Source organism: Bombina bombina, chromosome 4 (genome assembly GCF_027579735.1).
Source record: "Bombina bombina isolate aBomBom1 chromosome 4, aBomBom1.pri, whole genome shotgun sequence".
NCBI classification, from domain to species: domain Eukaryota; kingdom Metazoa; phylum Chordata; class Amphibia; order Anura; family Bombinatoridae; genus Bombina; species Bombina bombina.
The window spans coordinates 305,246,101-305,259,749 of NC_069502.1; the positions used below are offsets into that span (position 1 = coordinate 305,246,101).

At 39.2% G+C, this 13,649-nt stretch overlaps 1 protein-coding gene across 1 annotated transcript in view; it reads left to right on the forward strand.

The window, feature by feature from the left end:
• Positions 1–13,649, forward strand: part of ATR (ATR serine/threonine kinase) — a 455,512-nt gene that overhangs the window by 84,498 nt on the left and 357,365 nt on the right. The window contains exons 14-17 of the mRNA XM_053711664.1: positions 4,368–4,539; positions 10,889–11,059; positions 12,406–12,600; positions 12,762–12,947. Coding sequence (XP_053567639.1) covers positions 4,368–4,539; positions 10,889–11,059; positions 12,406–12,600; positions 12,762–12,947 — 724 coding nt within the window. The remainder of the gene's footprint in view (positions 1–4,367; positions 4,540–10,888; positions 11,060–12,405; positions 12,601–12,761; positions 12,948–13,649) is intronic.

The window sequence follows — 13,649 nt, forward strand, 5'->3', positions numbered from 1 at the left end:
GGTTCTGAATTCCCAAAAGTAATGAATGCAGCTGTGGACCCTCCCCGTCAGAAGAAAAGAAAATGATCAGGTAAACATAATTTAAGTTTTATAAATAAACCCTTTTTTAAACGTAAGCAAAGTGCTAGCACCTTTTGTCTTCTTATTGGAGTTCCTTATCGATGTGAGCCTTGCATTCAGTCTGGGATCCAGCCGGCACCATAAATACCAGGAGAGAGAGTGAGCTGATGCACCCAGAGATATCAGCCTGATACTACCATCACATTGGTGTGCTATTGCCAAATGTGAGTACCCTTTTGGCTTTCACTTATTCATACACTACATTAGTGTTTGGTTGATCTACACATGAGGCGCCCCTCTGTTTTGTGTTTTACTTTTTTTACTGAGAGGAGGAGAGCAGCCATTATCACCCTATGCAACTGTGAAGGTTCCCATACATTGTGAATAGTGCATAGCACTGACCCTATTTTCGGGACAATCATCACAAAATTACAGGAACAGTTTTTACTATATGAAGATTAAATCTGTTCTAAGCTTATTTGCATAATATAGCGTGTATTTTTGTATATTAATATTATTTTTCTGTGCGCCCCCTACTTCGGTTGTTTATAGTGTGTGTTCTGTAGACCTGTGCACACTAGAAATAAATCTTATAAACTGCAAGAATGACTCCATCTTAAAGTTCTGGGATCTGAGGAAGTGACTGACTCAACTGTCAACATCCATGAAATTGCTGTTTGGGAGGTTACCTAAAGAAATTGAGACTACACAAAGTGATTGATACACAATTAAATACTACTAGCTGCTTTCTGTGCGGCAGTAGTATCTGCACCAAACAAAATGAGAGGAAAATTCTGGAAATCTAGACAATAACCCTTTAATACTTTCCAGAATTTGCTGATTCAAAATGGTTTTTACACATATTTTTCAGAAAAGAAAGAATTGATGGGAAGAGGAGGCATCATTGTTGTAGCTTTGTGTTTTGAAGATGTACCATACCTCTTGCATCAGCATAAGTTCTCCAAATATTGGCACAGTTGTTTTTTTTTAATTTAAAACTTTGAAGAATAAAGCTGAAGGCGGTGTTTGCAGCAGAATAAGGCTGACCTCCTATATCTGGAAGCCTTTAAAAATAGAACTCTTACCTGTTAAACTCTTTGTAATATTCTTAAATTGCTTAAATAAACCTGCATCCCAAGTGGCACTGTCTTGTCAATCAAGCAAGGAATTGTATACAGCTTATGTTCATTCTCAGTTAAGTGCATCTCTCTCACTTTTTTTTTTTCCTTTCAAAATCAAGATAACTAAGAAAAGTTGAGCTTAGGGTTTGCATATGCTTCCAAAATGCTTCAGCTACACTGGACATCAATTACAAATCACCATATCCAGTGTTCTCCCCAGGACCTTTTTAGGGGGTGCACAACCCGGCTGATTTTACTGACCACACGGCTAAAATTTTAGGCAATATTAAAGGGACACTGAACCTAAATTTTTTCTTTCATGATTCAAAAAGAGCATGCAATTTTAAGCAACTTTCAAATTTTACTCTTTTTTCAATGTTTATTCGCTCTCTTGGTATCTTTATTTGAAAAAATAGGATTGTAAGTTTTAAAGCCGGTCTATTTTTGGTATCGAAGCCTGGGAAGCGCTTGCTAATTTGAAAAATGTAGCCACCAATCAGCAAGCGTTTACCAGGTGCTGAACCAAAGATGGGCCGGCTTATACGTTTACATTCCTGCGTTTTCAAATAAAGATACCAACAGAACGAAGAAAAATTGATAATAGGAGTAAATTAGAAAGTTGCTTAAAATTGCATTCTCTTTCTGAATCTTGAAAGAAAAAATAAGAGTTTAGTATCCTTTTAAGCTTAAATGAGTTAATATTAAAAACATTAAATTGTTATTGCAATGATAATAATTAAATACACATGTTAAATTATACAATTAATTTGTGCTTTGCATAGTAGAAAATTATATAATATTAGAAAATATTATACTGATCCCACCCGGCTACTGCATAATGCCACTCGGTAGGCAACATTTTCTCTGGGGCGAACACTGCATATCTATTAATTATAATTTCCAGGTAAGATCAGAGGGAACCTAGTCCAATCTATTTATATGATGATATGACTAGGAGTGAGTGAATGAGGAAATTAGGCTATCTTTATACAGATAAAGGGGGTTTGGTTCTTTTCTGTCCATGCCTAATACAGAGAGCAGATTTTGCATAAATAAAAAGAGAGAAGCATTCAACCTGGTAACAAACAATAGCATAATAGTTTGTTCTATGGCTAGTTGCCACCCTAGGAGCATCCTCTTAGCTGAACATGTGCCTTTCACAAAAAATAACTTTCCTGTAGTGCATCAGTCTGACCCTGACTAAACAGTGCATACCAGGCAATCCCTATCTGAACGAAAGAAATGGCAAAACCCCATATGTACATTTCGGCCTAGTGTGGGCCTCGTCATTGAGGTGCAGCCTATACCTCAAGGCAGACTGAGCGAAGGGCCATGGTTTCCCGCATCACCCTTCCCTCAGGGTCATAACTTACATCAGTAAAAAGAGAGAAGCGCTCAACCTGGGAACAAACAATAGCCTAAAAACTTGTTCTATGGCTAGTTATCACCGTAGGAACATACTCTTAGCTCAACATGTGCCTTTTACAGAGAAGAACGTTCCTGCAGTATATCTGTCTGACCATGACTAAACAGTGCAGTCCAGTCCCGAAATACCAGGCAATCCCTATCTGAAGGAATAGGGAAAACCCCAGATGTACTTTTCGGCCTAGTTTGGGCCTCGTTAGTAAGGCGCAGCCATTTCCCTCTAGGCACACTGAGCAACGGGTCCACGTCTGGTTTCCCGCATCACCCTTAGAGAGACTTCCCTCAGGTTCATAACTTACATAACTAAAAAGAGAGACGCGCTCAACCTGGGATCAAACAATAGCATTATAGCTTGTTCTATGTTTAGTTACCACCGTAGGAGTAGCCTCTTTTTGCTCAGCATGTGCCTTTCCTGTAGTATATCAGCAGTTCCCTATTGGGGTAAGTGCAGCAGAAACAGTACCACTTCTGGACAGCTGTTTCCTTCTTATTAGAACTCATCAGCAGAAGATAGGTTTTTGTTTTTCTGCTAAGTGAAGCTCATTTTAGGGCAAAAACCTGAGATATCATATCTGGTTTGCAAATGCTATCCAAAATCCTCAGGTGCATTGGTAACTATATAAAGGGCATTTCTGAGGTAAGGCAAGCTGGGATACTTGCCTAGATGTGCAAATTTACTGGGCAATAATTATATTGCTCTTATATGAAATGGAGGATTTTAATCTCATGCTTTCATCTACACTATCATTTTAAATGAATTTTGCTTTTGGCCTGAAATGAGCTTCACTTAGCAGCAAAACAAAAACCTATCTTCTGCCGATAAGTTCTAATAAGAACAAAACGGCTGCCCAGAAGTGGTATTGTTTTTGCTGCACTTACTCCATTAGGGGACTGCTGTGTATCAGAAGCAAAGAGCCTGAGATATTACATATGTATAGTCCTGCGGAATCTGTTGGCGCTCTACAAATAACAGATAATAATAATAATATGTAATTTGCATACCCTACCCAGAATCCTCTGGTGCATTGGTAACAATGTATGCAGGGTATTTCTGAGGTAAGGCAAGCAGGGATACTTGCCTAGATGTTGTTACACGAAAATGGACTGCATGCTCAAAATGGAATGCGTACACACCCCATGACCCTGCAAAACTCACATTATTTGGTGCTCACCAGCACTCAGACAGCTGTACAGGCTGTTAACCCCAGACAAACAAATTAAAAAAACAAAATAATTCACACAACACACAGAAAGTCTGGCACTCTCTTGCAAGCATACATCTAGATTAAAAGCAAAATGAAAGTTACAACATTTGGCCAAATGGTGACAGGCCCATAACCATGTCAAGAAAAAATATGCCATATTTACTTTATAATAGGTTAGTAGTTTATTATGTATGTAGGGCATATTTATTTGATATTGTCTATATATAGCAAATATGTCAAGCCCTTCTTTATACTTTACTGATAAACATTCTATTATAAAACTTAGAATGTGCTGAGGTTGATACCTGCTGCAGACTTCTGTGCTAATCTAGGAATTGCAAACTATTCTGGGGTTGTTCTGGGTTTACTCTTCAATGGCACTGGAATTGATTGCTTAAATGTCTAGACTACCTTATTTATCTACAAGTGCCTTTGAATTTTCATACATTGTATCCAATATTCCTTAAAGTTGTTTCCCTAACGTTTCTGCTTGGCATAAACAGACTGTAGAAGCACCTTCTTTTGGTGTGTTGTAAGTCTTTTTTCTTTTGTGCAGGGCTGCAAAAGGAGAATTGGTACCATTTGCACTTCTGCATTTACTGCATTGTCTCTTGTCCAAATCTACCTCTGTGGCAGGAGCATCATACACAGAAATTCGAACTCTAGCAGCAGCAAAGTCCATCCGCCTGCAAGACTTTTTCAGCCAATTTAAAAAGCCTATTTGTCAGGTGAGGGCAACATATCTCTATGACTAAACTGGGAAATATTTAGCATTGCTTTGTGGTGTGAATACAGTATGTTTGGTTTATATAGGGGATTTGTTTTAAAAAAATAATAATAATATGTTTGTTTTAATTTGTATATATATATATATTGAAAAAGTTGCCCAAGAGGTAGTGGTCCCATGAAATTTTTTAGTACTCCCACTATTTCAACTCCAAATTTTTACAATGTCATACGTAAACTTGTATTACGCCGTTATACACTTCTAATATACATTTGTTTTAAGAATAAAACACTTTGCATACAATTATATACTAATTAATATTTTAAACTTATTCTCATACCTAAAAAGATAATTTTCTCCTACATTGGTGTATCCGGTCCACGGCTTCATCCTTACTTGTGGGATATTCTCAATCCCTACAGGAAGTGGCAAAGAGAGCACACAGCAGAGCTGTCCATATAGCTCCCCTCAGGCTCCGCCCCCCCAGTCATTCTCTTTGCCGCTCTAACTAGTAGCATCTCCACGGGGGTGGTAAAGAGTATGTGGTGTTTAGTTGTAGTTTTTTATTCTTCTATCAAGAGTTTGTTATTTTAAAATAGTGCCGGCTTGTACTATTTACTCTGCAGCAGAAAGTGATGAAGATTTCTGCCGAGAGGAATATGATTTTAGCACCAGTAACTAAAATCCATTGCTGTTCCCACGCAGGACTGTTGAAACCAGAGAACTTCAGTTGGGGGGAACAGTTTGCAGGCTTAACTGCTTCAGGTATGATCAGTCATTTTTCTAACAAGACCTAGTAATGCTAGAAGACTGTCAGCAATCCCGTCTGGGATAGGTAAGCCATTTTTCTTAGACTCTGTATAAAATTATGGCTTATATTAAGGGCTCTATGCTGGTTGACACTATTGTGGGCTAAATCGATTGCTTTTTAGCATGTTTTTCACTATAAATAAGGTGTTTTTTCAGACTTTAAAACACTTTTGGGGTTTCATTTGCGCCTGGCACTTATTTGGACACCTATTCTAGTCAGAAAGGCCCCTCCACTCTTGAATGAAGAGGGAGGAGGCCTCATTTTCACGCAGTTGTTTTGCTTAGGCAGTTTCATGCAGCTTCACGTGGGGAGTCCAGAGGCGTCAGAAAAGACTCCAGAGAGGCTTGTTTCCTACTAAAATAATCCCTAAGGAAGGTAAAGGACACAGTGGAAGCTGTGGCATAGTACTGTAGTGTTTTTAACTGGTTAATTGCTGTTATAGCTCCGGTTTGGGCATTAAGGGGTTAATTGGTCTGAAAATTTGTGTGCAAAGCATTAAGACACTGTGGTGAAAATTTCATTAAAATCGGATGTTTCTTTGATGGTTTTTTGATGTTTTAGTAATAAAGTGTGCACTTTTATTATTTAAAGACACAGTAAAGTTTTTGTCAAAAATAATTTTTATTGCTTTGAAGATCTGTTTAAGTCTGTCAAACATGTCTGACCCTTCAGATAACCTATGTTCTGTATGTTCAAAGGCCAAGGTGGTTCCCCCATTAAATTTATGTGTGAAGTGTGCCATAGCGTCCAAACAACTTAAGGACTGTACAATCACGCTTAAAGATATAGCCCAAGATGATTCTTTAGCTGAAGGTAGTGAGGATAGCTCACTATCCTCTCCTTCTGTGTCAACACCAGCTATGCCCGCGCAAGCGATGCCCAGTACATCTAGCGCGCCAATTGCTATTACTATGCAACAGTTAGCAGCAGTAATTGATAATTCTCTCGCAGCATTTTTATCCAAACTGCCAGCTTTTCCTAGGAAGCATGATTGCTCAGTTTTAAATACAGAAAATGAGCAAGCAGACGCAGAGGATAATTTATCTGTAGTGCTCTCACATCAATCTGACTTGGCGGTGAGGGAGGGCCTGTCTGAGGGAGAAATTTCTGACACAGGAAAAGTTTCTCAGCAGGCAGAGCCTGATACCATAGCTTTTAAATTTAAGCTAGAACACCTCCGCGCTCTACTTAAGGAGGTCCTAGCTACTCTTGATGATTGTGACCCCTTGGTGGTCCCAGAAAAATTGTGTAAAATGGATAAATTCTTAGAGGTCCCAGTACACACTGATGCGTTTCCGATACCTAAGAGAGTGGCGGATATAGTGAATAAGGAGTGGGAGAAGCCAGGTGTACCTTTTGTTTCCCCTCCTATATTTAAGAAAATGTTCCCCATTGTTTACCCCAGAAGGGACGCGTGGCAGACGGTCCCTAAGGTAGAGGGGGCAGTTTCAACGCTAGCTAAGCGCACAACTATACCAATAGAAGACAGTTGCGCTTTCAAAGATCCTATGGATAAAAAATTAGAAGGTTTACTTAAGAAAATTTTTGTTCAACAAGGTTTACTTCTTCAACCAATTTCTTGCATTATTCCTGTAACCACTGCAGCTGCTTTTTGGTTTGAGGAATTAGAAAACTCGCTCCAGAAGGAGACTTCTTATGATGAAGTCATGGATAGAATTCACGCCCTAAAGTTGGCTAATTCTTTCATTACAGATGCCGCTTTTCAGTTAGCTAAATTAGCGGCGAAAAATTCTGGTTTCGCAATAGTGGCGCGTAGAGCGCTTTGGCTAAAATCGTGGTCGGCGGATGTGTCGTCCAAAACAAAATTGCTTAATATTCCTTTCAAGGGTAAGACCCTATTCGGGCCAGAGTTGAAAGAAATTATTTCAGATATCACTAGGGGAAAGGGCCATGCCCTTCCACAGGATAGACCTTTCAAAGCTAAAAGTAAGTCTAATTTTCGTTCCTTTCGCAATTTCAGGAACGGACCGGCTTCTACCTCTACAGCCACTAGGCAAGAGGGTAACACACCCCAGCCCAAACCAGCATGGAAACCATTGCAAGGCTGGAGCAAGGGTAAACAGGCCAAAAAGCCTGCTGCTGCTACCAAGACAGCATGAAGGGGTAGCCCCCGATCCGGGACATTGTTCTAGCCTTTCTAAGGTCTCACGGGTGGAAGGTGAACATAGAAAAAAGTTCTCTGTCCCCGTTCACAAGGGTTCCCTTCCTGGGAACAATAATAGACTCGGTAGAAATGAAAATCTTTCTGACAGAGGTCAGGAAATTAAAACTTTTTAACTCTTGTCGAGTTCTTCAATCCATTCCTCAACCCTCCATAGCTCAGTGCATGGAGGTAATAGGACTAATGGTTGCGGCAATGGACGTTGTTCCCTTTGCTCAAATTCATTTAAGACCATTGCAACTGTGCATGCTCAAACAATGGAATGGGGATTATGCAGATTTGTCTCCCCAGATTCAGATGGACCAGCAAACCAGAGACTCACTCCTCTGGTGGTTGTCTCAGGATCACCTGTCTCAGGGAATGAGTTTCCGAAGACCGGAGTGGATCATTGTCACGACCGACGCCAGCCTCTTAGGCTGGTGCGCGGTCTGGGAGTCCCTGAAGGCTCAGGGTCTATGGTCTCGGGAAGAATCTCTTCTCCCGATAAACATTTTGGAATTGAGAGCGATATTCAATGCGCTCCAGGCATGGCCTCAACTAGCGGAGGCCAAATTCCTAAGATTTCAGTCGGACAACATGACGACTGTAGCGTACATCAATTATCAGGGGGGAACAAAGAGTTCCCTGGCGATGAGGGAGGTATCCAAGATCATCAAATGGGCAGAGGATTACTCCTGCCATCTATCAGCAATTCACATCCCAGGAGTGGACAACTGGGAAGCGGATTATCTGAGTCGTCAGACTTTCCATCCGGGGGAGTGGGAACTCCACCCGGAGGTTTTTGCTCAGCTGACCCAGCTATGGGGCATTCCAGATCTGGATCTGATGGTGTCACGTCAGAACTCCAAAGTTCCACGTTACGGGTCCAGGTCCAGGGATCCCAAGGCGACATTGGTAGATGCCTTAGTAGCGCCTTGGTCGTTCAATCTAGCTTATGTCTTTCCACCGTTTCCCCTTCTCCCCCGGCTAGTAGCCAGGATCAAACAGGAGAAGGCTTCGGTAATTCTGATAGCTCCTGCGTGGCCACACAGGACTTGGTATGCAGACCTGGTGAATATGTCAAGCGTCTGGCAGCCATGCCAGATATTCAGGCGTTTGTACAGGCTTTAGTCAGAATCAAGCCTGTCTACAGACCTGTGGCTCCTCCATGGAGTCTAAATTTAGTTCTTTCAGTTCTTCAAGGGGTTCCGTTTGAACCTCTACATTCCATAGATATTAAGTTACTATCTTGGAAAGTTTTGTTTTTAGTAGCTATTTCTTCTGCTAGAAGAGTTTCTGAATTGTCTGCTTTGCAGTGTAATTCACCCTATCTGGTGTTTCATACAGATAAGGTCGTTTTACGTACCAAACCTGGTTTTCTTCCAAAAGTGGTTTCCAATAAGAATCTCAACCAGGAAATAGTTGTTCCTTCTCTGTGTCCTAATCCAGTTTCTAACAAGGAACGTCTGTTACACAATCTTGATGTGGTTCGTGCTTTAAAGTTTTATCTAAAAGCAACTAAAGACTTCAGACAAACATCGTCCTTGTTTGTTGTCTATTCTGGCAAGAGGAGAGGTCAAAAGGCGACTGCGACCTCTCTGTCTTTCTGGCTGAAAAGCATCATCCGGTTGGCTTATGAGACTGCTGGAAGGCAGCCTCCTGAACGAATTACAGCTCACTCTACTAGAGCTGTGGCTTCCACATGGGCTTTCAAGAATGAGGCTTCTGTTGAACAGATTTGTAAGGCAGCGACTTGGTCTTCACTGCATACGTTTGCCAAATTTTACAAATTCGATACTTTTGCTTCTTTGGAGGCTATTTTTGGGAGAAAGGTTTTGCAAGCAGTGGTGCCTTCCGTTTAGGTTACCTGAATTGTTCCCTCCCTTCATCCGTGTCCTAAAGCTTTGGTATTGGTTCCCACAAGTAAGGATGAAGCCGTGGACCGGATACACCAATGTAGGAGAAAACAGAATTTATGTTTACCTGATAAATTTCTTTCTCCTACGGTGTATCCGGTCCACGGCCCGCCCTGGCATTTTGGTCAGGTTTACATTTATTTTTTGTAAACTACAGTCACCACTGCACCTTATGGTTCTCCTTTTTCTCCTAACCGTCGGTCGAATGACTGGGCGGGCGGAGCCTGAGGGGAGCTATATGGACAGCTCTGCTGTGTGCTCTCTTTGCCACTTCCTGTAGGGATTGAGAATATCCCACAAGTAAGGATGAAGCCGTGGACCGGATACACCGTAGGAGAAAGAAATTTATCAGGTAAACATAAATTCTGTTTTCTTGTTCACGTGGCAGCAAGCTGAGGAAGGAATAATTGCGCACATACATATATAGCCACACATCCCACTCTGATATATACACACACAATCACAGACACACACAAACTCTCTTACACACTCACACAAACCAACTCTGACACGCTATTACAAATAAGATTTGCCCACACTTTTAAATACACAGTTTCTCTCACATATATTCTCAGTTTCTCACACAAACATCCTATTTCTCACTCTCTCATATTCTCACTGTTTAACATACACAAACTCTTACACACAATTGTTTTGCAGTTACTATGGAGGTGGCACATTTATTACTGCAGCACCCCTACTTCTTAAAGGCACTAACAGCCATACCTTTACAAGATATATATATTTTTTTACATATCCTATGCTACAGCAGGACAAGGAGAATGATAAATAAGAAAAGTAGGAATACATAAATATGATGCCCTCTGCCATCTCTACTGTGCAGCCATTGATAGGGTACAAGCTAAGGTTGCTAAAAAAAACCAACTAAGATATTAAAGTGAAGAACCCACCTCTACTATAGACACCTTGTTTTCTGTTATTTATCACCCTATCATTTGGGAATATTAACTGGGAGTAAACTGCACCAGCCTCTACAATTACTTTTATTTGAAAATTGTTGTCTGAGGCAGTATTAGAAAAAATAGTTGTAACATAATATGAGAAAATCAAAATTTAAAATTGTTCCAGCAGCATATCAATGTAAACACGTTTTAATAAATTGTAGCTTATGCGGTATAAAAATAGATATACATACTATTCCCTTAATATACCAAATCTACATGGCTAAACCTGCAAAAAGTTATAGGGGGAATCTTCTGTTTTTAAGGCACTTTCTACCTGATGTGGAGTTTTTTTAACATGCTAAGCATTTTTATAATTTAAGAAAACAGAAATCTTTATAATAATGAAAGTTTATATGACCGATACATGTTGAAAATAGCAGATCATTTTTCTGAGTCGTCCCAAGAAATGTCAAGGTTGTCCGGGACCCTGTATATATGTATATGTATGTATGTATAACGGGCTGATATAGATATTTATAACTATCATTTCATTTCAGTTTCTTGTGGAATCCTTGCACTCAAGCCAAAGAGTACTTCTTGCTAACACACCTGACCGGAGCAGTGAGATGCAGAAGCAGGAGGCTGCTCACCACAGAGAAGTAGCCCTGGACATCTTATCTGAAATAGCCAATGTGTTTGACTTCCCTGACTTAAACCGATTTCTAACGGTACACTGATGTATTTGCTATATAGATAACTGTCTTCTGGCTAGTTGAAGTATTTACCCTTTATGTAGCTGATCACAGTATGTGGTTTAAAGGGATATTAAACCATTTTTTTTTCTTTCATGGTTGAGATAGAGCATGTGATTTTAAACAACTTTCTAATCTACATCTATTATCAATTTTTCTTTGATCTCTTGGTATCTTTGTTGAAATGCAGGGACGTATGCTTATGAGTCGGCCCATTTCTGGAGCACTATATGGAAGCAGTTTTGCAAGAATGTTATCTATTTGCAAGAGCACTAGAGAGCAGCACTATTTCCTGACATATAGTGCTCCAGATGCCCTACCCTATGTATTTCTTCAGCACAGAATATCATGGGAATGAAGCAAATTTGGTAATAGAACTTTTTTTAAAATGGTATCCTCTGTGTGAAACACAAAAGAAAAGTTTTGGGTTTCATAGCCCTTTAAAACGGACATTATCTGAGCATGTGCAAGAGTTCACTGTATAGGTGTTTTTTGATTGGTTGATGGCTGTCACTTGGCACAAGGGGCAGGTGAAATGGAAGTAATTTTGAAATTTGTCAGAAGAAAATCTGCTCATTTGAAATTAAGATAACATGTTGTTGCATTGTCTTGCTATTATGCATTTGCTGATTATGCAATTCTACTTTATTTAATCGGCCTTTTAAGAATGTGATCCTCTAATATACCCATGCAAATATCAGTAAATGTTTGTAAGTGGTACAGCGGGAGTGGACATGCATTTTAAACATAGTAGCCCACTTGTAGGTTGAGCCAGCCACACAGTTTTTATGGAGCCAGAAGTAAAATTCTAGGAGCTGTGGCTTCCTGTCAAGTACTTAAATAGAGTTGGGTTTATTTAAATAAAAATTGCAATAATTAAGAATTTTATAAAATATTGTATAGAGAAAAATCCAGATCACTTCAGTAAATATTTAATAACACATGGAACACTTAAAATTATCATTAATTATTGTAGATGTGCTAGAACCTTATTGGAAGATGCTAGAGAAATATCTCTGGTCTGCTCTTCTTATACTTCGTCCTGCTCTATCAATTATTGAGTATATTTAATTTTGCACAATTTAAAACATTTACTGGATTTTATAAGAAATGATCCTGCTCTTTTTGTTTACTTCTTTACTGATCCCCCAGTTTTGTTTTATCTTTAATCTATAAGCTCAAGAATGACCTGATCCCTATGATTGTTCAGTCTGTATAACATCTTTGTTTTTTTTTGCACATCTTGAAGATTCTTTTTTTTTTTCTGCGATTTAAGTGTTCTTTTAGAACATCCCAGCTAAAATATTTATTTCTTCACTTAGCGTACTTTGCAAATCTTGCTGCCATATCTTGCGGCCAAAGCTAGCCCAACAGCTTCTGCTCTCATAAGAACGATTGCCAAGCAACTAAATGTGAACCGGAGGGAGATCCTTATCAACAACTTTAAGTACATTTTCTCTCATCTGGTCTGCTCATGCTCTAAGGATGAGTTGGAGAAGTCACTACATTATTTAAAGGTATTGTTATTTGTTGCTTCATTAATTTTATAAATATATATATATATATATATATATATATATATATATATATATATTCAGTAAAAAAAGATACAGTATATAAATGTACCAAGGTTAAGGTTTCCAAGATTCATCCTTAATTGGCTCTTCTGTATTAACAGAATGAAACAGAAATTGAGTTGGGCAGTCTTCTTAGACAGGACTATCAAGGACTTCATAATGAATTGTTGCTGCGGTTGGGGGAACATTATCAGCAGGTTTTTAACGGACTATCAATATTAGCTTCATTTGCATCTACTGATGATCCATATCAAGGACCAAGAAACATCACTCAGTCAGAAATCATGGTGAGCAGTATTGACATATGCATGTTGCGTATAATGAAGACACTTCTTTGTGAAACTAGCTGAATAGTTTGAAATAATAACATATATTAACAAGTCATATAGTTATTTGCTCATATTTCTGTCTCTTTAAAGTGATTGTAACTTTCTGAATGTTATGAACAGTATATACAGTTATTCTTCAAAACAGGGGCACTTTCATTGATTACATTTTATAAGATGCTTTGTTTGTAAAATATTTTCCATTTAGTCATGGTAAACATTGCGCCGTTCCTTTGCCCGCATCTCATACTTCATTTAGCTGTGCAACTTCATCCAATCATTGCGTGGCCCATGAGCTGGATGCCATTAAGGGCACGCAACAATAGGATGAAGCCGGATTCATCAGTATGCAATGTTTTTACTACAAAAATGTATTCAGTGGAATTTTGACCTCATTTTAACTTACATTGTCATGTAAATTTAATATATGCTTTTCTGCAAGTAGCTGCAGCGAGTAGCTGTTACAACAAAAGCTTTAGAGTGACAGACTACAATCCTCCTAGCTACAATCCTCCTGTTGGGGAAGGTTGTACTTTAGAATTTGAGGGGTAGGGACACATTTTTGATTTTTGCCCAGGGAGACAGACTCTAGCAACTGCCCTGCTCAACATACTGGTTGCTAAGTTGTAATGACAGCTAGTATTGTAGCCTGCTACCTGTTGT